The sequence below is a fragment of the Pantherophis guttatus genome, chromosome 2 (assembly GCF_059756535.1).
Source record: "Pantherophis guttatus breed Tessera chromosome 2, ASM5975653v1, whole genome shotgun sequence".
In the NCBI taxonomy this organism is placed as follows: domain Eukaryota; kingdom Metazoa; phylum Chordata; class Lepidosauria; order Squamata; family Colubridae; genus Pantherophis; species Pantherophis guttatus.
The window spans coordinates 193,712,498-193,737,928 of NC_142064.1; the positions used below are offsets into that span (position 1 = coordinate 193,712,498).

General features: G+C 36.7%; 1 protein-coding gene across 2 annotated transcripts in view; it reads right to left on the reverse strand.

The window, feature by feature from the left end:
* TRPC7 (transient receptor potential cation channel subfamily C member 7) overlaps positions 1-25,431 on the reverse strand; it is a 137,658-nt gene that overhangs the window by 20,160 nt on the left and 92,067 nt on the right. For both annotated transcript variants that reach the window (XM_087887464.1, XM_034403511.2), the window contains exons 5-6: positions 24,327-24,560; positions 9,946-10,210 (exon numbers count right to left, since the gene is read on the reverse strand). In XM_087887464.1, coding sequence (XP_087743590.1) covers positions 9,946-10,210; positions 24,327-24,560 — 499 coding nt within the window. The remainder of the gene's footprint in view (positions 1-9,945; positions 10,211-24,326; positions 24,561-25,431) is intronic.

Consider the following 25,431-nt stretch of genomic DNA (forward strand, 5'->3'; position numbering starts at 1 on the left):
GAGAAAGGTATTTTGAACTAGCACTTCCAGCATTTTATGTTATCTAGATGCTTTTTTTTTTTTTGAAGGGGATGTCTCCGCTGATTTATTTTTTCAAGTTATTTTTTCTTTCAAAAGGACCTGAAAAACAATAGTGAACTAGCTAGTAATGACTGCAAAAAAGGTGATCTCAGATTAGCCACTGCATGCCATCACTTTCCGTTGGCTAAAGGGAAGTAATTGGCAGAAGCAAAGGATGGGCCTTCCAATCTACAGATGCAAAGCTGCTACCTGGCTAACTGCAGCCTATATGGGCACGGAAACAATAACTCTTGCATTGGTGGCGCTGCAGACTAAAGTGCTGTTAAGTAGCACTTAGCTGCCAGCTGCCTGCAATTACTGCGAGTTCAAATCTCACCAGGCTCAAGGTTGACTCAGCCTTCCATCCTTCCGAGGTAGGTAAAATGAGGACCCGGATTGTGGGGGCAATTAGCTGACTTTGTATAAAAAAGAACACCGCTTGGGGGGGGGGACGAAAGCCCTACTAAGCAGGTATGTACAAAAGTATGAAGGCTATTGCTTAATGCATTGTACGCCGCCCTGAGTCTCTGGAGAAGGGCGGCATATAAATCGAACCAATAAATAAACAATAAACAAACTCCCACAGCTGGCATGGGTAAGGCTCAACAATAACCTTTCTCTCGCTTTGGTAATAAGCACATTCCCTATTCCCCTCACTAGATTTTAAGAGATGGAATTTAATTTGGAGTATGGGTTGTTTGTTCCAGATGCATTCGACTCCATTGTATTTTTCTTACTTGCCTGATACCTGCCATTCAATCACTTGGTGCAGTTTTATTTCACTTTTCAGGTATAAAATGTACTCTTTCTCATATTGCTTCATATAGGAAGATGCAAAATACCACATAGCATTGACTGTGAATTTTTAATATCCACTCTTTACACGACACAGTTCAGAGAGCTGTGGCATGGATTTTCTTTTTTGTTCTTCATTACACCATCAAGAGAAGTAAATGTCTTCATAAAAGCTTAAAGAAAAGAACAAGGTCACTTTTTTCTATGAAATATTACATTTAACTTTGATCCCAATAGCATGATATTATCTCACTTTGTTTTAATTTGGAAGGGTTCTACTTTATTATTATTTTCCTATTTGCAATTTTAACAGTTGCATCAATTTCCTGAATTAGCAGATCTACATTGATGTTGCCTAGCAACCAGGTTGAGCTAAAAGTGTTTGAACTTCTTGCTGGCAGCAGTCAGCCCTATTTAGCTAGACCTGCCAGAACTTGGCTGCTAAAATCCAGATGGCCTCTGAATGGGACCAGAGATACAGAAAAACCTTTGCTGCCCTCTAGTGGCTCCTTTGATTTTCCTAGGCTAAACTTGGTAGCAATAAGTTTAGTACTTGGACAGAGAACCATGTAAGAATTATTGGGATATAGAATAGGCTACACTTGGCATATATAGTATCTTTTTTATATTACTAGAATGGTTCAGCTACATTGCTCTACTGCTGTGGAACAGAGAAGGGCTCTTTGCTTCACAATATTCCTGAACAGGATGTTTCATTCAAAGGTGCATCAACATTGTTGCATAGCCCTGGTCCATGTATCAAATATGGCTTTCCTAATGTATAAGTAAGCATTTTGTTTGTGTGCAAAGGTATTATACACCTAAACGCTCATTAATGTATATATGGAACTCAGAGATCAGGGACAATAATTCTTCTCCCTAATATTTTTCATTCACATCTGTTTTACTATGTGGACAACAATCTGAAGCAACATCAAAATGTCTGTCTTCTCCCTGGCCAAGCACAAATTAACTACTTCTTCCCTGAGAAATGGCCCTGGAGTGGCTGTTCCTTGATAGTTACTTCCACTTGTTCATCATTCATCTTCAGTCATGCCCATAGGCAAGGATTTTGTTCCTCCTAACTCTGTTCAGGCATGATATTTCTAGAATGAATTAAAAATGGCTGTTTGTAGGAGTATTGCAAGAAGTGCTGAATCTGCCATTTCAGTCTCTGAGTTTTCCACAGGAAGGAAGTCTCAGCTGACTTTTCAGATCAAAGGATTGTATTAGCTTTCTTTTCAGGAAGCACCGTGTTCAAATATTTATGCTTTGAATTTGGAAAGCAATTTTTGAGAAAGAAAGAAAGAAAGAAAGAAAGAAAGAAAGAAAGAAAGAAAGAAAGAAAGAAAGAAAGAAAGAAAGAAGAAAGACAGAAAAAAAGAAAGAAAGAAATAAAAGAAAGAAAAGATTGATTTTGAAAATGCCTCTTTAAAACCTCCAAAGAATGTTATACTAGGCAAGGATAATTTAGACATTTGGTCTCTAGGTGTAGATCTTCAGGTTCTGGAGATGTGGAATTTGATTCTGCAAGTCTACTCTCCTTCAAAATAGTCCTCTTCAGGGATATCACTGAGACACATTTCTGGGATTAGAAATGTGAATCTGGAGCACTTTCATTTGTACCTTGAAAACAAGGTCTGTTTACAACCTTTGAAATCTTCTGAAACACAAAAAGAGAATGGAAGGGAATTTGGAAACGGGTGTTTTCTAGCTTGGGATGGGAAACAATCTCCATGACTTTGTGCGGAAAACAGCTCAGCTCATGTTTTTTATCTCAGTCCAACCACAGAGATAAACCACAGCCTTATCGCGAATCTCTAAGGCTCTTTTTTCTCATTCAGTACAAAACGCCAAATACCCACAAGGTTCCATTATATTCAGAAAGTGGAAATTGTGCAAAGGACTTGTAAATTAAGTACTATTTGCAAAATCTTCCATTAAAGATCAAACTTCAATAGTAGTTACTGCATTAGTTGTAGCCCACCTGGTACTTCGTTCCCAGATGTCACTGTGGTTGAGTAGTCAATGGCAGTAGTGTCACCAGAGGGGTAACTACCTCAGCTAATTCAACAATTTATTTATTATGAGCTGAAGTGACCTGGGCTTCACAAAAGCATCTGAATTTAGCATGTTGTACTAATATTCAAGTCATTGTCTGTTTTATATCTTTAATAAACAGTCTCTGTATTTCATCTTTAAGGTAAAGGTAAAGGCTAGTCGTTCTCGACTCTAGGGGGCAGTGCTCATCTCCGTTTCAAAGCTGAAGAGCCAGCCCTATCCGAAGATGTCTCCGTGGTCATGTGGCTGGCATGACTAAATGCCAAAAGCGCATGGAACGCTGTTACCTTCCCACCAAAGGTGGTCCCTATTTTTCTACTTGCATTTTTTACATGCTTTCGTTGGCAGAAGACAAGTAACGGGAGCTCACCCCATTATGCGGCAGTAGGGATTCGAACTGCTGAACTGCCGGCCTTTTGATCAACAAGCTCAGTGTCTTGGCCACTGAGCCACCACATCCCACATCATCTTTAGACTATTGCAAAACATAACCCATCCCAACCTTGCAAGGAGACACCTGCAATAGCATCTTCTTTGAGATGTCAACAGTTTGAGATGGGCAAACTGTTTCTGAACAATGGATCAATCCATTTAGTACTATTTTATTTATTTTTCCTTTCCAAGTCCATAACTTTTCATGTTCAAGCAAGATACATTTGATCTCAGCCAAAATGAGAAGGTTAAATATCTGTTAAGTAAGGAGAGAAAGGAAGACTAAGATGAACAAGATAGAGGAACAGAAGAAGAAGAAAAAAGTTTAATTTGGTCAGTTAAAAATCTTCCAGGGGTAGGGTAAAATGAGACCCATCACAGAGCAGAGACACTAAAATCTACCTTAATAATAGCCATCTCTGGAACAGAATCACTTCAAAGATATCACATCAATTAACAATAAGCATTCCAAAGTTATACCAAAGATGTCAATTAACAATAAAAGATTGTGAGAACAAATCTCAGGGTGCCAGCTAATAATAAAAAAAGAAGATATAATAATAATGAAATTAAAATGAGCCATTCTGCCAGAGAATAGAGAAGATGAGAAAAACCCAGAACTTTACAGAGGAGGATCACTAAGTAGGGCTTATTGATTTATCAACATGGTTAAATGGCATTTTGAAAAGTCTTCAAATTAATGGATCTGAGTTGTCTGGCTATTCAAAGTGTTGGTGGTGGTAGGAAGAATACAAGGAACAGAGATGCAGAATGACACAATAGAAGACCCCCCCCCCCCCCGAAATTTTCTCAGGTAATTTGGCTTGACAATTATCAAACACAGGGCATGGTAACAGAAAGCTGTAGTAATGAAAAGAGGACCCTGAGGCTCCAACAGAAACATTAAACAGGGCAGGGCCAGAGGACAAGCCTGATGGGAGAGTTGTGGGAAGACTCCATATAAACAAGAACAGATCTTTCCCTTACTCTGTAACAAGGAGCTTTACCAGTTGTCCGTTACATGAGACAATGATTTCTCTTGGATGGAGCAAATCCCTATAAATCCACCAATCTCCAAAGAGGTAGAAGAAACCCACTGAACCTCAGTGGCTCAATCACTTCTTTGAAATGATTTCCTGGAATATAGCAGGATGCAATTTATAGCACAAGGATATAATATAACTAATTTTAGTGTTGTGTTTCTGCAGGAGATCTGGTGCAGGAAGAGTTAAATTGAGATGGATATTACTCAGTCTCCATGCTAACATCTGTGAATGTAGGTAAGGGAGTAGTTGGGACTTATTTCTACCAAGCATTGTGCACATGTGTTAAGCTGTACTATCACCAGCCAGAAAGTATGTACTTGCCATATTAATTAAATTTAATTGATGTGGTTTATTGATAGCTAATGTATATTTTATTTATTTATTTATTTATTTTATTGAATTTCTATACCGCCCTACTCCCGAAGGACTCAGGGTGGTGAACAGCCATGAAATAAAACACATACATATACAAAATTTAAAATCGAATAAAATGAATTAAATAAATTTGGCTGAATTGATACCCATAATTTAAAATACCCATATTTTAAAATACAGTAAAAATTATCTATCTATCTATCTATCTATCTATCTATCTATCTATCTATCTATCTACCTACCTACCTACCTACCTACCTATCTATTATATATCTGCTCTGTCTTTAATACTAAGCTTTAAATTAGCTGCCTATGGGCCACATATCATTCTCTTAATGATCCCCCAACTCCCAATTAAGAGCAAGTATTTTCCTTGCTAGAGGGTTATTTTGTTCTGACTCATTCATAGATTTAAGATGGATGGTTATTTAGAAAATGACAATTTATCATTGCTTGTTAAGTTAACCCCAATATTGCAGAGTTGCTTGCTTTGATATTCCCCATCAACAATCCTTGAGAGCTCATCTAAGATCATCCCATGTAAAGAAAGACTTTCCCCATGTGGGGACAGGTCTTTAGAAATTGTGATTGCCTGTTTTCTTCCATGCTGTTAGTTGCACAAACTCATAGAACCTTGCTAGCCTCTACAGTGCCAATCCTTCTGAATGCTCCAAATGATCTATATGCACAAGTTCTACCTGAAGGTAAGGATCCAAAAATGACCTGGCAAGGAGCAAAATTCTGTTAAAAACAGCATGCTGAATATGAAGATCAGGATGCTTAAGGGGCTTCAAATTTCACTGAACATTGTACAGTTTTTACTCTGTAAGATTACTAAATTTATGGGGCTGACCTGTAACCTTAATAAAGAATTTAATAAAATGCCTTATCAATCCATGGGCTTTAATTTTAAATATGTAAATGTTTCAAGTTTTTAAAATGTAGTGGTGTTTTAAAAGTGTATAATAAAATCATACTTTAGTGTTTAGGGATTCTATTAAATAAGTCGATTTATAGGCATATCAAGAGCTGGTTTGGTGTAATGGTTAATGGTTTCTCAGTCCTAGGAAGGAGGCAATGGCAAACCACTTCTGAAAAACCTTGACGAGAAAACTGCTGGTCAGTGAAAATCAGACATAATTGAACAGAAGAAGAAAAAAAGTACTTTATTGTATTTGACAACAATTAGTATTTTAGCTTCTATTTTTTAAACTATATTCTTATTTTCTTATAGTATACATTATAATAGTATATACTATTATAGTATATACTATTACATAATATATAATAGTATATGCTATTATATAGTAGATATAATAGTATATACTATTACCATATACCTTTATTTATTGTCACTACCCTGTTTCCCCCAAAATAAGACATCCACTGATAATAAGCCCAATCGGGCTTTTGAGCGCATGGCAATAAGGCCAAGCGCTTATTTCAGGGTTCAAAAAAAATATAAGATAGGGTCTTATTTTCAATGAAACATGGTATATAGGAACTATACTTTTATTTGAAGTTTATTATGTAAATTGTGAAACTATATACAGGTCAATAACCTCAATAAAGGCTATTCAAACAAGAATGATGTTACTCATATTCAGTTATTATTTGGGATAAGCCTCAGCTGGCTAATCTTTACGGTCATTTGGGGATCGTAAGATAGACCTCTGGATGCTAAGAAATACTACAAGGAAATTACTTTTTCAGAAATATGTCTGAGCTGTGCTATCTTATCCTAAATGCTTGCTGATCATGTTTATTCTTGCTATTCTTTCTTAGCTTACCATATACTACATTAGTATCCATTTCATACCAAATAAGATACACATAAGCCTATTAATTTTCATGGATTTCAGACAGCTTAATCCTATGTCAGAGATATTTAATATTATTATTTTTTTGCCTAACAAGTAATTCCCAAATTCTAATATATAATCCCTGGTTCTGTTTTTATTTAGGATTAAATCCTTGTACACTGTATTTAAATCATGGATATTTCTGATCCATAATGATGTGACTGTTGTTCATTTGTTCCAAATTATATGACGTAATGAAATGGGATACTGAATCACATCAAATATCAGAAATAGATGGAAATATATTGTTGGGAGGAAAATCCATTTGATTCAGTTCGAAGCTGGGAGAAAGACGCTAAAAATAAAATGGAGACTGGAGGCTAATTGGAAAGAAGGTCCATTTATTGATGAACAGAACCACCAGGGTTTGTGGTTCTGGGACAGCTGACAAAATGGAGTATAGAGTAGGTGGGTTTTTATACCTTCTGGATTCCTATGGGGTCATGTAGGGGTTGTGGCTGGCTCTAGAGGCAAAAGGGGAAGTTCAAATCCTAGGTGTTTGTCTGAGCTAATTTTGTCAACCTTTGGCTTATTGTGTTGCTTATCTGAAGTTTCTGCCTGACCCAGTCTTTTTGAATGGATTACTAAATCTGCATTTCTAATAGCTGGCCTCCTCAGTTTCTGCTTGGGACAGGGAAACTGGGGCTGGTTTCTGCCTCTCAAGACTTTTTTTCCATTTCTCCTTTAGGGGAAATATTTGATCCTGCCTTTTTCATATTCCCCAAAATATTTCATTCTTCTAAGAGCGGGGGGGGGGTGTTCCCCACAATATTTAAAAAATTAAAGATATATATTTAAAAAATTAAAAATATGCATGCTGGTATTTTCTAATGGGGTGTGGAGAAGATACCAGAGTGACAAACAAGGCAAGTGATAAAAATGAAGTTTTTGAAAGTTCTAGTAAATTGAGCAAAATATAATCTAATGCTTATCTATCTTTCTCTTTGGAGATTATGTAATTTATATACAGACCTTTATATTTCAGAAAACATGTCTCTATGTTATTTGTCATCCAGAATATAAAGCTCCAGAAACAAAGTTGTTGATACGATACTTCTTGAACATAAAAGAAAGCAAAGAAGTTCTCACATACAGACTACATTTGTTGTTTTATACTTAATTACTTAACAACCAGAAATAAGCTTGCCATACAAACTGGAATTCCCCAAACCATTTTCAGAATGATGAACTGCAGCAATAAGAAGTCCCCCCCCCAAATAAAATGACAGTTGTAACTGCAAATCTGCTCTCTTATGCATCTTCTTTAGGGAGCAGTCTTTAATTACAGGATTAGATACTATTTTCCACTTGCAACAGCTGTCAGAAAGATTATGTGCACACTAGAGAATAAATTAAGGGCATATTGGCTGCTGACAGTCTGATACTGTCTTTTGAATGCATGGCACTGTAGTGGAAATCCTTGCTTTATATTTAGGCATACACTGGCAGTTGCATCACTATAGTACAAAACATGGGGTGACCTAGTCAAGATATAAATAGATGTGAGGCAGTGGTGAACTCCAAATTTTTTTACTACTGGTTCTGTGGGCGTGGCTTGGTGGGTATGGTGTGGCTTGGTGGGCGTGGCAAGGGAAGGATACTGCAAAATCTCCATTCCCACCCACTCCAGGGGAAGGATACTACAAAATCCTCATTCCCTTCCCATTCCTGGGGGAAGGATATTGCAAAATCTCCATTCCCACCCCACTCTGGGGTCAGCCAGAGGTGGTATTTGCCATTTCTCCAGACTACTTAAAATTTCCACTACTGGTTCTCCAGAACCTGTCAGAACCTGCTGGATTTCACCCCTGATGTGAGGTCAATTCCAAATAACTCTCTTCCCTCCCTCCTCCTTTCTTCCCTCCTTCCCTTTGTTTGAAATTTTGAGGTATTTCATGTGATTATGATCTAGTAAATTCATTACAGCAAAGTCATATAGACTTGTGCTGGAGTAGAAGTCATCACATTCTTCACAGCCAGCTATGAGTTTGTGACTTTTAAAATTTTATAAAATTCTAATATTCTAAAATATTACAAAATATTCTATAATCAGTGCTGAACAATCTAAAGCATATCATAATGCATGCTCACACTGCGTTTTTGCAAGCACACAGAGATTTTGTAAGGTTTCATGGCTTTGTGAGCATTTTCTATTTTTAATCTTTTTAATGATGAGGTTGGATCTAAGTTCCCTCTAAGGGCCATGTTGCTGAACCTATAAGTTAAAAAAACACCATCCTGTTAGAAAACTGACCTGTCATATAGATGGACACTGCAAATTATTCTAGAACAGGTGAAATAACGGTTTGGAAAAAGATATACATCTATCAGTAATGGCATGCAGCTTTTGTTAACCACCTTCATTGAAACATGTTTTTTGCTGTGCTATAACTATTATGTTATGTTTTATGTTATATATTTGCATAACATAACATAACATAACATAACATAACATAACATAACATAACATAACGTTATGTTATGTTATTTTAAATTACATTATACTATATTATTATATTATATTATATTATATTATATTATATTATATTATATTATATTATATTATATTATGTTGTTATGTTATTGCATTGCATTGCATTGCATTGCATTGTATGTTATTTCTCAAGCCCTGAGGTAAATAATTCTCTCATTCTCAAAATGTTATAGATTTCCTTTAAGTGCTTTATAGAATATCTGGTTAACAGTAAAACATTTGATATCTGAAAATGATATGCATATTGGATATAGCATCTCCATCCACCAAATTGTTTCTTTCTTTAATGGTGCAGGAGATACCATCTGGTGCCCTATTTTACATCTCTATGCTATTGTTGCTATTTTCCTTTAGGTTTGGCCATGATAATTTCCTACAACAGTGTTTCTTTGTTTTTTGAGATATATATGATAGATGTTAGGAGATAGATAGATAGATAGATAGAGAGAGAGAGAGAGAGAGAGAGAGAGACAGACAGACAGACAGACAGACAGACAGACAGACAGACAGACATAATTGTTGGTACTATTTATGTCTCTTTGTTTTTGTGTTCCTTTGATCTCATTTTATCAATTAAACTGTTTTGATATTTGCTGATGTTTAATATATAAGCTTCGAGCCATATTTGCTAGCTGAACTGAGTGTCAGATATTGGTCTAATCTGGATAGAGAGGTTGACTGAGAATGTGTTGAGTGCAAAATAAACTGGATATTTCCCACAATAATGTTCCAACGATGCAGGAATACATATAGTCTGCAATTTTATAGAATACACATAACAGCAGTCCAGGGAGTCAAAACCCATGCTGTAGATACTCACGTTGTAAACGCTGGGTTATATTTTGCACCTAGGTAGTATGAGTAAAGGTTGAACATTCCAATCATGAAGGCGAGAAACACCATGATAAAGATGACCATGAACTTGAAGATGTCTTTCACAGTTCTTCCCAAAGAAATCTGGAGAGGACCAAAGCTTTCATTGGCTGGGAGAATGTAAGCAATCCTTGAGAAACTGAGAACCACCGCTATTGCATATAGTCCTTCTGATATGATTTGAGGATCTGAGGGAAGCCATTTGCTCCTGGCTAAAAGAAAACACAATAGGCAATATATATAATTAATAATGAAGATCCAAATCAAAAGTGGGAGGAAGGAGATTCTGAGAGGAAGACTGATGAAGAAAATAGACTCTATATCTTCTTACTGATGGAGTTCTTAGATGTTATTGGTGAGTCTCAATTTCATCATTGCTCTCTGTTTCTGGATATTTGGGATTAACTCTTTCTCTTCTTTCTTCCCCTTTTACAAAGTCAGAACTGTAAGATTCCCAAGAAACATAAAGGGCTCCATCCAATGTAGATTAAAGAGCAGAAAGCTCTGATTTACCTGCTGTGAAATATCTTGCTGAATTCTTTCCTTATTTATTTAATGATTGTTACTAATGACTACACTGATATGTTAAAGTTGCCTGTACTGCTTGAATTAAAGTTCTTTTTATATTTTAAACAAACAAGGAAACAAAACAAACAAAAACATGTTAATGCATCTCCGTGAATCCAGAATTCTGGTTTATAGGTCACCAATCCATCTGAGGAATAATATCCAAACTGGTTTCCAAGTTTTTGGATTATAATCCTTCCTATAATATATTTTCCAATGACTGAATCGTTTAAATTAAGTCATTGTTTATTTTACTTGTTTTACTGTGTTATTTTATTTCATGGATTACAACCAGCCCAAGAAACTCTGGAAAGCATGTGAAACTGCAATTATTATTTTAAGTAAATGAATAAGTAATATGGTTTGATCATCATTCTGATTGTTTGATTAAAGCGCTATCAGTGATTGTCTTCTTAGTTTCAGAAACAACCACCAGCTTCATTTGAGTTCCTAAATACTCAAAGGGTAGTTGGGGTAGTTGTGCTGAATCACCTGAGCCTTGACATTAATGACATCAGACCAGTGGTGAAATCCAATTTTTTTTTACTACTGGTTCTGTGGGTGTATCTTGGTGGGTGTGGCAGGGGAAAGATACTGCAAAATCTCCATTCCCTCCCCACTCCTGGGGGAAGGATATTGCAAAATCTCCATTCCCACCCCACTCTGGGACCAGCCAAAGGTGGTATTTGCCGGTTCTCCAAACTACTCAAAATTTCCGCTACCGGTTCTCCAGAACCTGCTGGATTTCACCCCTGCATCAGACACTTCCTCCTCTGGGTTCTTAAGGACACTGTGTGAAGCTCAGCAAAGGAAAACTTTCTGCTCAGGCTACCCATCAAACAGGGCATTTAGAAAATGCTTGGTTCTTGCTCATATGGAACATCTACATATTCAACTGTTTAGACAAAGATTTTTTTTTTTTGCTAAATAGATTTCTCTAAATGAATGCCCATGAAGAAAGATCACTGAACCGCATCTCAAAGATCCTGGAGCACCAGACAACTACCAGATGACTAGAAAAGGGCTGATGTAATACTCATCTTCAAAAAAGGGAAAAAAAATAGATCCAGGAAACTACAGACCTATTAGCCTGACATCAATACCTGGGAAGATTCTGGAAAATATCATCAAGTGATGTATCTGCAAATACCTAGGGGTTAATAAAGTCATAACCAGAAGCCAACATGGATTTGTCAAAAACAGATCATGGGAGATAAATCTTACTGCATTCTTTACAATGTGACAAAATAAGCGGACTAGCAAAATTTATTTATTTATTTATTATTTATTACTTCAATTTATATGCCACATTTCTCCAGAAATGCTGTGGATATTATTTACTTAGAGTTCAGTAAGGCATTTGATAAAGTAGACCACAACCTACTTCTTGATAAGATAAAAAAATGTAGGTTAGATAGCATCACCACCAGATGGATTCATAACTGGCTGACCAGCTATTAAGGACTGTAGTCCTTAATGGAACTGCATCTAAATGGAGGGAAGTATGTAAGGCTCTGTCTTAGGCCCAGCATTCTTCAATATATTAAAAAATGGTTTAGATGCAGGGATAGAAGATGAACTCATCAAATTTGCAGATGACAACAAGCTGGCAAGAATAGCCAACACTTTAGAAGAAAGGTTCAAGACATAGAAGGATCTTGATAGGCAAAATGAAATTCAATGGTGAGAAAAGTAAGGTTCTACATTTAGGCAAGAAAAACAGGTATAGAAATGTACAGGTATAGAATAGGTGGTACTTGGCTCAATAGCAGTAACTGTGAGAGAGATCTTGAAATCCTAGTGGACAATCATGTAAATATGAGCCAGCCAGTAACAGAGGGATAGAATCAAGATCACATGACGTGTTAATACCATTCTATAATGCCTTAGTAAGACTACACTTGGAATATTGCATCCAGTTTTGGTTGTTGCAATATAAAAAAGGTGTTGAAACTCTAGAAAAAGTGCAGAAAGAGCAACAAAGATGATCAGGGGGCTGAAGAATAGTTGCAGAAATTGGGTATGTCTAGTTTAATGAAAAGATGATATGGGGTGATATGACAGCAGTGTTCCAATACCTAAGGGGCTGCCCCAAAGAAGGGGGGGGTGTCAACCTATTTTCCAAAGCACCTGAAGACAGAATAAGAAGCAATGGATTGAAACTAATCAAGGAGAGAAGTAACCTAGAACTAAGGAGAAATTTCCTGACAGAAGAGTTAATTAGTGGAACGACGTTCCTCCAGTGCTCCAATACTGAATATTTTAAAGAAGAGATTGGACAATCATTTGTCTAAAATGGTATAGGGCAGTGGTTCTCAACCTGTGGTCTGTAAATCCCTGGGGAGAGTGCAATATCATTACAGTGGGTCAGCAAAGAACCTTGAAGAAATGTTATGATTTAAATCTTGAGTTAAGTCTCAGTGGTCTGTGGCCATGGTCTGTGGCCATAAAAGGTACTTAAAAGGGGGTCTGTGTGAAGAAAAGGTTGAGAACCCCTGGTAAAGGGTTTCCTGACTGAGAAGAGGGTTGGACTAGAAGACCTCCAAGGTCCCTTCCAACTCTGTTACTCTGTAAGGCTAAATATGTTCTGAAGATCTGTATCCAGAATCCTGTGCAAGCTCTACTAGTATACTCAAAAGTCTTTGGGGATATCTTGTAAAGGACAATTTAATCAACATCTAGGATATGTTGCTAAATCACTGACCACATGCACGTTCTTCTCTCATGAAATTACCACTCTTTATCAACAAATATATCTGTGCAATCACATTCCAGTCCCCTGAAAAATGTGATAGCTGTATAATATTCTTGCATGTCTACGTTCACAAGAAAATTCAATTTCCTCAGCTCTGACCTCTGCCTTTTTAATTTATGTATGTATAGAATCAGAACTTAGTATAATTGGCTGGGAGGCACAATGTGCACTTGCATGAATATTGGTCTTAAAATCCAACATTTTGAGACTCAGGTCACAAAGTGGTTGCGTGGTATCCATGGCAGTTCTATCTAGTGCAAACAGATGGAAGAAAGTGATGGTGTTAAGGAATTTAAATTGCTAAAAGCCTGATCTGCTTTCTAATCTATATTTGAAGGGCAATTTTCATACTGAATTTTCTACTTTCTATTTTTTTTACATAAATGCTACAGAAATGGTGTAACTGCTTATATTTGCAACATTTCATAATGTTTGTAAGTCATAGCATAAATTGCCTGATAACTTTTTTTATCAATGCAAATTACCTATTTCATTTTTTTTTAATCCTGAAGATTTCTTGACTGCAAGATTTTCAATACAAATTCTCTGAGTACAAGGTTTTTGAAACACAGCTAGTGCATTTTAATTAGTTTGTAATACCTTGCCCTTTTCTTTTCTATGTTTGAAAAATACATATTTCGAATCAAGGATTTTGAGGCTAATTTTCATGCTGCTATGAAAGCCCATTTTCATTTCCAGAAGGATTAGTTTCAAGGCATAGTGATGGCATTAGTTTCATGCCATAGAGACCAGCCACCATAATGAAGCTTTTAGCATCCTGCCTGATCTAATTGTTTTCCAAATTAGAATTTGGCAGTAGCCATATCCATGCCTAAAATGCTTAGGCTCAAAGGGCTGAAAATAACAGTCTCTGCAATACTACCCACTAAGATCAGCTGGGGTTCTGCATGTAAACTCACTAATAGGTTTAGCTCACCTTTGGATGGCTAGGAGTAGGGCCCTCTTGATGGCATCTGTCCTCCCACTCTGCCTATTTTATTATAGACAACTCAAGACCTATCTATTTACCCTCGCATTTGTAAGCTAAAAACTATTCCAGTACCAAACTATTACATTTAAAAAAAAAATAAAAATAAAGTGAAGGGTGCTTGGTGGGCTCTGAGCTTGGTTGCTTTCTTGCAGATGTTTCATTACCCAAATGAAGGTAGCAACATCAGTGCTAGAAAGAGAAATCTAGTTCCTGAATCTAAGAAAAAGGCAGTGTCTGAGGAACATGGTAAACAAAGGTGTGATACATGGAACCAGAAGTCAGAGACTGGAAGGAAAATGGCAAAACAAATTGGCAGAAGAGGGAGACAAGATTTTACAGTCCCCTTTTATTTGCTCAATTTATATGCTAAGTATACGTTGAAGGAGGCTGGTTTGAAAGAAAATGAGTGTAGGGGAAAAAAGCATCAAAAACCATCACCATGTTGATGACACTACCTTGATAGCTGAAAAGGCAAATGATTTGCAAATCCTAGTGACAATAGTTGAGGGCTACATTGAAAAAACAAGAGTAAGACTAAATATTTTTAAAAATAAATAAATGATGAAAGTTAAGTAATCCACCTTAGAATTGACAATGAAAAAAAAATTGCAATGGTGGATATTAAAGATTTTTCTCTCTAGGATTGACTATTGAGATTTGCTGCAGACTAGCACTTGCTGAGGTAACAATAATGCAAAAATATTCAAATGCTTTATAGGTATTTATACCTATTAAAATCAGAATTATGTAAGCAATATATTTTGAAGAAGCAAGGCAAAAAGAATATAAATGGTTTTGAATGCTGGTATCAAAGAAGACTTTTGAGAATACCATGGCTAGATAGAACCATAAAATAACTCAATCTAGAATTCTCATTTGAGACACTTGAAATAAATAGGCTCAAAGTACCCTATTTTGGACACATGATGCAAAAAACCTAGCTTTCTTGAGAAGTCTATAAGACTAGGAAAATTAAAAGGAAAGAGAAGAGCAAGGGGGACAAACACAATTACAGTGATGGGTATACCACTGAAAGTTATAAAGAGCCAGGTTGCCGTCAGAAAATCCTTGAGAAATTCTGTCAGTGGTTGCTGTGAATCAAGACTGACTTGATGGCACAAAAGCAATCGAATCAACACCAAATATAAAGAGAAATGTCCAAGTAATGATTTCATCCCTAAGCATAAATATTTCCAAACAAGACATTATCACCTGAAGTTTATATAGTTTGGTTATTCTTTAGGCAAACCATAAACCACACACTATTGGCCAGTTGAGATATTATTTGATACTAACTGATACTAAAAAAACCCAATATAATTGAATAAAATTGCTGGTCTTGAATAAACACACACACACATCCCAAACAGCTATTGAGATGGACAGCATGCTGCTGGATTTCAGCTTTCTTCCACTTATTAAACTCTATTCTAGCCTTACATTTTGACTTCCTTAAAAAAACAACACCTTTCCCTGTTCATTTCAATACCTTGCCCTATATTCTTGGTTCCCATGCATAGCAGGTATCTTGTGCTACCTCTTTCTTCCTTTGATGTCTGTCTCAGCATTCATCTTTTGTGGAAACTCTTTGCCTTAGACTTCCTTCTCAAGAAAGAAAGAAAAAGAAAGAAAAAAGTTGCTGAGGTGCATATTTGAGATTGTAAGTGTGAATACAGAATATTGACTATTATGTGCATGAAGCTATTTGCATCTGTCACCTGTATGTTTGTACTTCCCTTTTCTCACTTTCCTTGATTGCCCTAACAACACAGAGACAATTTTACCGCTGCTGATTCTGACAGGTGAATAGCCAGAATGATCTTCATAAACAAGCAGCATTTGAAAAGGCATGAAGTATTTATGATAGAGAAGCAGTTCAGATTCAGATTCTCCTGAAAAAGCTTCAAAAACTTTGAGGCTCTTTAACTGAATTGATGACGTAGCAAAGTTCAATGGAAGCGAAAAAAGAAAAGGATGTCCAAAATTTCAGAGACAGGATCACAAGTACCTTGGGTTAGAAATGGAAAAGAAATATTAAAAATAAAAATAATGGAGAAAGTAAAAAAGAAGAAGCATGGATTACTTCTCATTCTGAAAGAATATTAACTAAATGTATAGTTTCATGATAAAATATTATTTAATTTCTTAAATCTTGGAACAAAGTATACATTCAGTTTTATATTTCTAGCACACAAGAGCTGTAATGACACAATCGTGTCACAAGAGGGAGGTGAGTACCACAGTACAATTTGTATTAAAAAATAGTTTCAAACAGTTTTTTTTTTTTTAAAGGAGGGAGATGTAATGGATTAGCATTTCCTATTTGCTTGATAACTGTTTTGCTAATTGAATTCCTGAAGTTTTGCTGAAAAGTCTTATTTAAAAATGCCTACTTCTGAGTAGTTATCTGAGTGACATAAATCAATACTGCTCCAATTGCATTGCATTTTAACAATTATGCTCTCTCCCTGATCTGAATTTTTGTACCTCACTGTAACAATATTGTCCTACTCAAGCATTATGCAAAACAGGAAGAAATTTATGTTAGCAATCTTTTTTATTATCTTCTCCCATAGACCAGAGAGAAAGGGAGAGAGAGAGAGAGAGAGAGAAAGAGAGAGAGAGACAGAGGGACAGAGACAGAGAGAAATATCCAGAACATTTTCAGGCCAGCTGAACATTTAAAAAAACAAAACAGACTGGTGATTTAAACTGTATATATGTGTGTCTATGACCAACATCATATTAACACAGCTTTATTTCAAACCTTCTATGTATTTGTAATCACCAGATCATTCAAACAGGTAATTCTTAACTTACGATCATTTATTTAAAGGCCATTCAAAGTTATGACAGTGCTGAAAAGAGTGGCTTATGATCAGTCCTCCCACTTATAACCATCACAGTGTCCCTGCAGTCACATGATCAAAATCTGGATGCTTGGCAACCATCATACATTTACAATAGTCGCAGCATCCCAGAGTCACATTATTGCCATTTACAATTTTCCCAGGGAGTTTCTGACTAGCAAAGTCTATGGAGGAAGATGGATTTGCTTAAAAACCATGTGATTAGCTGAACAACAACTGCAAAAAATGCCATAAAATCAGGCATGGCTCATTTAACAATCTCGTTACTTAGTGACAGAAGTTCTGTTCCCAGTTATGGTTATAAGTCGAGAAGTATCTGTATTAGAAAAGAAAAAGTAAAGAAGTGAAATATCCAGAACTGCCAAGAACTCAGAGCATTGGCTTCACCTTCCTTCCTGAAGAAACATAAATGCTTCTCAAATCCATTGCATTCTTTCTCCATGCCAAGGAATGGCATACAGGAATTAAGATTTAGTATAAACGAGATACATCCATGCTTACAATCCATGTATTGTTAGCTGCTCAGAGTTGGTTATTTGAGATGGGTGTCCACATAAATTACTTAAACTAATAAAATGAGCTGGGTTTGGCTTTAATGTGAGGAATTTATTTATTTAGCTTTCATAGCTTCTTATAGTAAAAATCACAAGCTTGGGCAGCTCACAAAATGTCATGCTTTCTAGGTTCTGCTAGACGACAACATTTAAGGCAAGGGTCTGCAACCTTAAACACTCAAAGAGCCATTTGGATCCATTTCCCACAGAAAAGAAAACACCGGGAGCCACAAAACTCTTCCTGTGCCTGATTATTTCTTGAGCGGCCACAAAACTAGCATATGTAGTTGAATTAAATGTTCTGTTTTCTTCTGAAAATTTTCTTTTTTTGGATTTATCCATGGTTAGCCTACTGAGGATTGAAAAGCTCAATAAATCGCATGCCAGCGGGTGTCACACATTGGACGTTGTCCAATGTGGCTCCAGAGCCGCAGGTTGCTAACCCCTGAACTAAGGGAAGGAATATGGAGCCTATTCATCCTATCGGATCTAGTGGAACAAGCAGATATCTTCAGGAAGCAGCAGTCCTGACAATAACCTGGCCTTGTGCAATTTAGAGCTTTAAAAGTGAAAACCAGCATCTTGAATTGCACTCAGATAAAAAGTGGAAGCCAGAGAAGCTTGCACAGTAGTGGTACATTAGGGGCAAACCATGTTGTGCCCAAAACTCTGTCACCATTTTCTGGATCAACTGTAATTTTTATATTGTCTTCATATATACATGTCCTATGTCCATGATGGCAAACTTATGGCACGCATGCCCGAAGTGGCACATGGAGCCATGTGACCTGGCACACGCGACATCGCCCTTTCCTCTTCCTGGTTTTTGATGCACATGCAACATGCACATGCAACATGCAGCTGGCCTTTGTCCATGTGGCAGTGCCAAAAACTTGAAGAGCTGGTCTTCCGTTTTCCAGTGTGAGCATGTGCGCTGGCCAGCTGATTGGCACGTGTGCATGCATGGCATTAACTGGAAGACTTGCTGGCCAACGTGCATGTGCGTGCCAGAAACTGTAAGTACCTTATCCAGCATGCGCATGCCCCCTGGGCAGCTCCTCTTGCTGGTCGCGGCCGTGATGAGCGCATGTGAAGTGCTTCCTTTTCAGCACTCAGTCACTGTCCTTTGTATTGTAAATAAGCCTCTAATATGAATTTGGGGTTTCATTTGGGATTTTAACATTCACAGTCTTATGTTCCCAAGGAGATGAATTGGAAATGGTACCAGGCTGCAATCCAAGGCAAATGAAAAGCTATTATTTTTTGGTTCCAATATAGTCGCTTCCCTACTTGCTGTGAGTTTGCTGTTCATGCTGCAATCAGCTGAATATTTTATTTTCTGCCATTAGCAACCTAGGAGGCATTGTTCCAAAAGTGATTCATGTGCCATGACCTGTGAAATGAACATAACACCCAACTAGGAATACCCCCATGTCTTTCTTATTTTCAGAAAGCAAGTTAGATGTCTTGATCTTTAAGTTACTTACAAATCTCAACACTAACCAAGTTTAAGAAATTTGTCCTCAACTCTTTATTGAGGATCTTCTACTTTTATGCAACTGGATAGAGTCTGCATTTGGGTTCTTAATATTCCAGAGATGAATAAAACCTGTCCAAAAGTTGAACTATATATTCTAATCTGCAAATTATAATTTGAAAATTTTCTCTATTTGAACAGCCAATTTAAAGATAATGAATCTGAAGCAGGGAAAACTTCAAAGGAGCCTTGAAGTTATTCAGGTTTTCCTACAATGGTGACTAGTAGAGTTTTTCCAGTTAAATCATAGTCATGACTTCTAGATGTGTATCCATACATAATACTTTTTTTGGTATGTTTATGTGTACCTTCAAGTCATTCCTGATTTCTGTCAACTGCCTGCACAAATTCCTGAAGTTTTCTTAACAAAAGAAATAGTTTTCTATTGCCTCCTTCCTAGGTCTGAGAGAAAGTTACTAATCCAAGATTATAATTCATATACCACTATAACCACTACATCAAATTGTCTCTACTTGTGTATATGAAAACTATATGAACATAAATATATCATTTAATTGTTACACTTTATGTTGTAATTTTCAGGAATATTTTTATTAGTGAGGCACTAACTTGATTAAAACTTGATTAAAAGACGCTTGCTCCTGGGGAGGAAAGCTATGGCAAATCTAGACAGCGTACTAAAAAGCAGAGACATCACCCTGCCAACAAAAGTGCATATAGTCAAGGCTATGGTTTTCCCAGTTGCAATGTATGGCTGTGAAAGTTGGACCATGAGGAAGGCTGAGCGTCAAAGAATTGAGGCCTTTGAACTATGGTGCTGGAGAAGATTCCTGCGAGTCCCTTGGACTGTAAGGCGATCAAACTGGTGAGTCCTAGAGGAGATCAACCCTGACTGCTCTTTAGAAGGCCAGATCCTGAAGATGAAACTCAAATACTTTGGCCACCTAATGAAAAGGAAGGATTCATTGGAGTAGAGCCTAATGCTGGGAAAGATTGAGGGCAAAAAGAAGAGGATGGTAGAAGACAGGAAAGCCTGGAGGAACATTGTCCATGGGGACACAATGGATTGGACATGACTTCGCAACTAACAACAACAAAACTTGATATGGTTGTGGGGCTTGTGTACTCTGAGCAGGATGAAAGTTATGCCAGAGATTCAACCATACTTGACCAAATGTGATCAAAAAAGCCAGTTAAAAAGTGTAAACAATATAGTTAGACATAATATAGAGAAACCTATATCATATTGATTGTCTCCCAGGTAAAAAAGGATCATACTAAATGTTCTAGTTCTTGGATTAATGACAAGGGGGCTACAGAACTCCAGACTGTTGGCTGAGCAACCAGGGCCAGTAGCTGCAAGACTATTGGAAGAAAAGGTGTTTACCTATCACAAGTATACAAAGATTGAAAACAAAGAAATAATGATCTGCTATTTCAAATCAAGCCCAACAAGAAGAGGATATCTGAAAAAGAACACACCAGTTTGGGAAAGAGCAAATTCACATCAGAAATAATAGAAAAAAGGCTAGTGACTCATCAGAGATGTATAATATGAAATAAAGTATTCACAGAAGTAAAGTTTCCTCAGAACAAAGAAATTGAAGCTTTGCCACAAATAATTCAGACTGTAGAGGCAAAGTCAGCAGTAGAGGAAGCTAGCACACCTATTTAACTGCTTTCATTCCCAAATCAAGTTCTTTTTCCTCTGCCTTTTCCTCCAAAAGCATAAAGCCCTCTAACTGAAAAGCAAAAGGAACTGAATCCCCCTCCTGAATATTAGAACACTACAAAAATAACAGAATAAAATTGCCTACATTGTTCCAAAGGAACAACTAGCACAAGTTCTAAAAGATGCCAATACTGTAATATCAACAATAAGCACCAGAGCACTGCAAGAAACCAACCAAATAATGTACAGTATGCCTGAAATTATAACTGAATACCTTGGATGCAAAGTCAATAAACAACTTTTTTTTAAAAAAAGCCGAACAGTACACTATTAAAATGAAAGATCAGGTTGGAAAACATGATCGGCTTGCTAAGATCAGATGCAAGCAAGCTAGAACAGAAGAAAAGAAAGAAGCTTAACAACAAGAAGATCAAAGAATACCTAATGAAGAAATATAATCTAGAAACAAGGAAGATCAAGAAGGCACTGGACATAATAAAGCAGCAAATAATTGCTGTAGCCAAGAACATCAGCAGATATAAAGATTAAATTGCACAGTATAGGCAAAAATCTCCAATTTCAGTAAAATCAGTAACATTTCTACCAATCTGTCAGTGAAGAGATTGCAATGAACTACTTAATGAAAGAAACAGTGCAGTACTGGGTGCAGCTGTGAGATAACTAAAAGAAATATAATAAGAATGCAGCTTGAATAAAGGAGATGGATAAGAATAAAAGAAGAAACTGAAATCAAAGAACTTGCAGTAACATACTGGAATTGAAATGAAATTGAAGATTGGCTAACATCTAGCAAAATCTACCTGATAATGAAAGAGCCAGTAAAAGGGGCAGCATCAGGCAACTACAGGATAATTACCTGCTTACCAAAAAAGTTCAAATTGCTAACAGGCGTGGTAGATGATGCAGCCCAACAGAAAACAAGCTTTTTCCATCTGAGCAAAAAAAAGAAAAAGAAAAAAGAAACTGCCCAAATAGCAAAGCAACAAAAGATCAACTTCTAATTGACAAGATGATTTTGGAAAATGCAAGAGAAGGAAGACCAACTTTAATGCAATTTGGATTGGAAACAATAAAGCAATCCACTCCCTGCCATATGGTTCAATAATTAAGTGCCTAAAAATAACAAGAGTCAGTAGAAACATCAGAAGCTTTGTGCAAAGATCAATGGCACAATGTTAAAAGACACAGCTACTGGCCAGAGATAATAAATTGGGAGAGGTTAATATCCTAAGAGGAATCTTTCAATGAGATTCATTATCACCCTGACTGTTTGCATTGCATTGATTTCTCTGTCAATAATACCAAACAAACCAGGCCATGGCTCTCAAACATCAAAAACATCTTCCAGGCTATCTCACCTCCTTTACATGGACAATCTGGAGCTGTATGGAAAAACACCATCTGAAATAGAATCACTACTCAACACAGCCCCATATACAGAGCCAAGATGTTGCAATGAAGTTTGGACTGAACAAATGTGCCACTCTTACAATCTTTAGAGAAAAAAAGTAGCGAAAACTGAAGGAATCCAGATTTCCTATAGAAATAACATCAAGAGTTGGTATGAAGACAATCACTACAAATACCTGGGCATCTTTCAAGCTGACAACATCAAGCACACTGAAGTCAAGAAGAAGGTTCGAAGTGAATACATCATGAGAGTGAAGAAGATTTTAAAATTCAAACTCAGTGGAGGAAATACCATCAAGGCAGTTAATAATTGGGCAATTGCAGTCATTGGATACACTGTTGGAATAGTGGATTGGATTCAAGCATATTACTATTATTATACTGCATTACTATTAATCTTTTCATCGCTCCTATCACCCATCTCCTCCCACTTATGACTGTATGACTGTAACCTTATTGCTGGTATCCTTAAGATTTATATTGACTGTTTCCCTATGATTCTTGATAAATGTATCTTTTCTTTTATGTACACCAAGACCGTATGCACCAGGACAAATTCCTTGTGTGTCCAATCACACTTGGCCAATAAAGAATTCTATTCTATTCTATTCTGTTCTGTTCTGTTCTGTTCTGTTCTGTTCTGTCCTGTCCTGTCCTGTCCTGTCCTGTCCTGTCCTGTCCTGTCCTATCCTATCCTATCCTATCCTATCCTATTCTATTCTAGGCCCTAGATAGGAAGTCCAGAAAAACAATGATAATGAGTCATGTCCTTCCCCCATATAACAATGCTGAAAATTTTTTAAGGAGCATTATTGGGTGTGGAACGTTGGCAGTACATCAGAAGGTTGAAAAAATAAAAAAGGGCATTGGAAGAATATCTGAAGGACAATGAAGAAGGTACACTAAAGCTGGTACACCCTGAAGGCTTACTGAATACTGATGAGACCAACTGGCCTACAAGAAAGATCAAATGAGGAATAGAAAAAAGACATGGCAAGGCAAAGCAATACATGGCTAGTATATGCACGCACATATTTGTGTGTGTGTGCGCGCACACGCACACACACACAAACACATAAGGCAAAGCAGATAAAATAACAACACGACCTGGCAATGGCTCAGAGCAGTTGAGTTGAAGAAACAGACAGAAGGGCTAATTTTGGCTGCACAAGAACAAATTTCACAAGAACAAATTTGTCTTAAGAGCAAATGCATTCAAAGACAGAGTTGAGAAGACAGCAAAAGACTGACAATGCTGTCTCTACAAAAAAGCTGAAGAAACAGTGGACCACCTTGTTAGCTGCTTACAAATAGATTGCACAGACAACAGGATGAGAAAGTAGCAACAATGGTGCATTTGAATATCTGCCAAAAATACTGTCTGCAAGAATTACTTGCTTCCAAGTAATGGAACTATAAAACAGACAAAGTAATAGGAATTGAAAAAGCTAAAGGGCTCTGGGACTTTAAAATTCAAAAAGACAAGCATCTGCCATATAACATCCCAGATTTAACAGTTCTCCATAAGAAAGACAAAAAAGTTTGGATATTGAATATAGCACTACCTGGAAATAGCAGAAGAGAAGAGAAAGAACTGGAGAAAAATCACACAATACAAAGACCTGCAAATAGAAGTAAAGTGACTATGGCCAAAGAAAGCAAAGATAGTATCAATAGTACTAAATGTATTGGGTACAATCACAAAGCAACTGGATCATCATTTGAACACCACCAGCATTGACAAAATCACCTTCAATCAAATGCAAAAGGCAGCTCTACTTGGAACAGCTTGCATCCTATATCAATACCTTTAGCACCATCAAACAGCATATGCATATCCCAGATTCCTTGGGATGAAGGACTCAATAGGTGGATAAAAATACCAAATCCAGTCTAAAGATCTGGCTGGCTGCATGATCAATCATCATCATCATAATTTTGTCATGTTAACCACAGTTTGAAAATAATTAAAAAAAGAATGCTTTCTTACCATATGTGAAGTAGGCAACCTGAGGAGGAAGGGTGACATTAATGAGGTCATTGTCTTGGACAAAGAGATCCACATAGTGTTGTGCTTCTGTGGCTTTGAGAAAAGCCATGAATCTGGCAGTAAAGGAAGCTACAAAAATAGACAGCATCCCAAAATCCAACAAGTTCCAAAGATGCATGACATATTCACGGGGGCCTTCTTCCCAGATTTCTTTGCATTCAGACCATATCATTCCTATAGTGGCACACAAACACAATCAGTACACAATGAGTAATAGCTCACACAATTTCATCCTTCTGCTTTTCCACCATATATTATATGTATCAATATTAAATGTGGCATTAAATATACACACAAATTTCATTCCATTTGTATTTGTAGTCTCTTTTCCAACAGCAGATATGTTTCTTTTTATTTTGACCTAACAAACTTATGCAAAAGTTAGAATTATAGACACTTTAAATCATCCAATAAGTTTCAGCTTGAGTTGGGATTTGAATACCTCTTTGTTCTTCTAATCACTCTGTTATACTATTATCTTTCTCCTTGCTTTTCTTTCCAGATCAACCCAGTAATAAAAATAACATTCCTTGGACCCTCACTTCAACATGGAACTTCTTAGAAGGCAAAATATAGCAGCAAGAGCAATCTATATTATGTCCCAGAACCTGTTACAAAACTCTGAAAATCAAGGATATTCAGTATCATGAATGCAGTAATATATATTGGGGTTGCCTTTAAGATTGACAATTGTCATAAGGACCAGGAATATGTATAAGCCAATAATAGGCTGGCCTGTAAATAGGGCAGATAATACTATTCACCGCATTATAATTAGCATTGCCATTTGCCATTTGTATCATTATTATCACTAACCTCATTATCCTGCTTATTATTTTGTCACTAGTTCTATTTTGTGTAGTTATATTATCATACATAATCAGCAGTTTCATGTTTAAATAATAGCCATTGTTATTGTTTCTGTATATATCTCCAGCTGCTCCCATGTTATTTATTTTCAAATTCTGGTCTATTATCTTTTATTACAATGGAGACAAGAAGCCACAGTATCTCCAGTTGAATGCTCTAGGCTCTACTGGTGTTT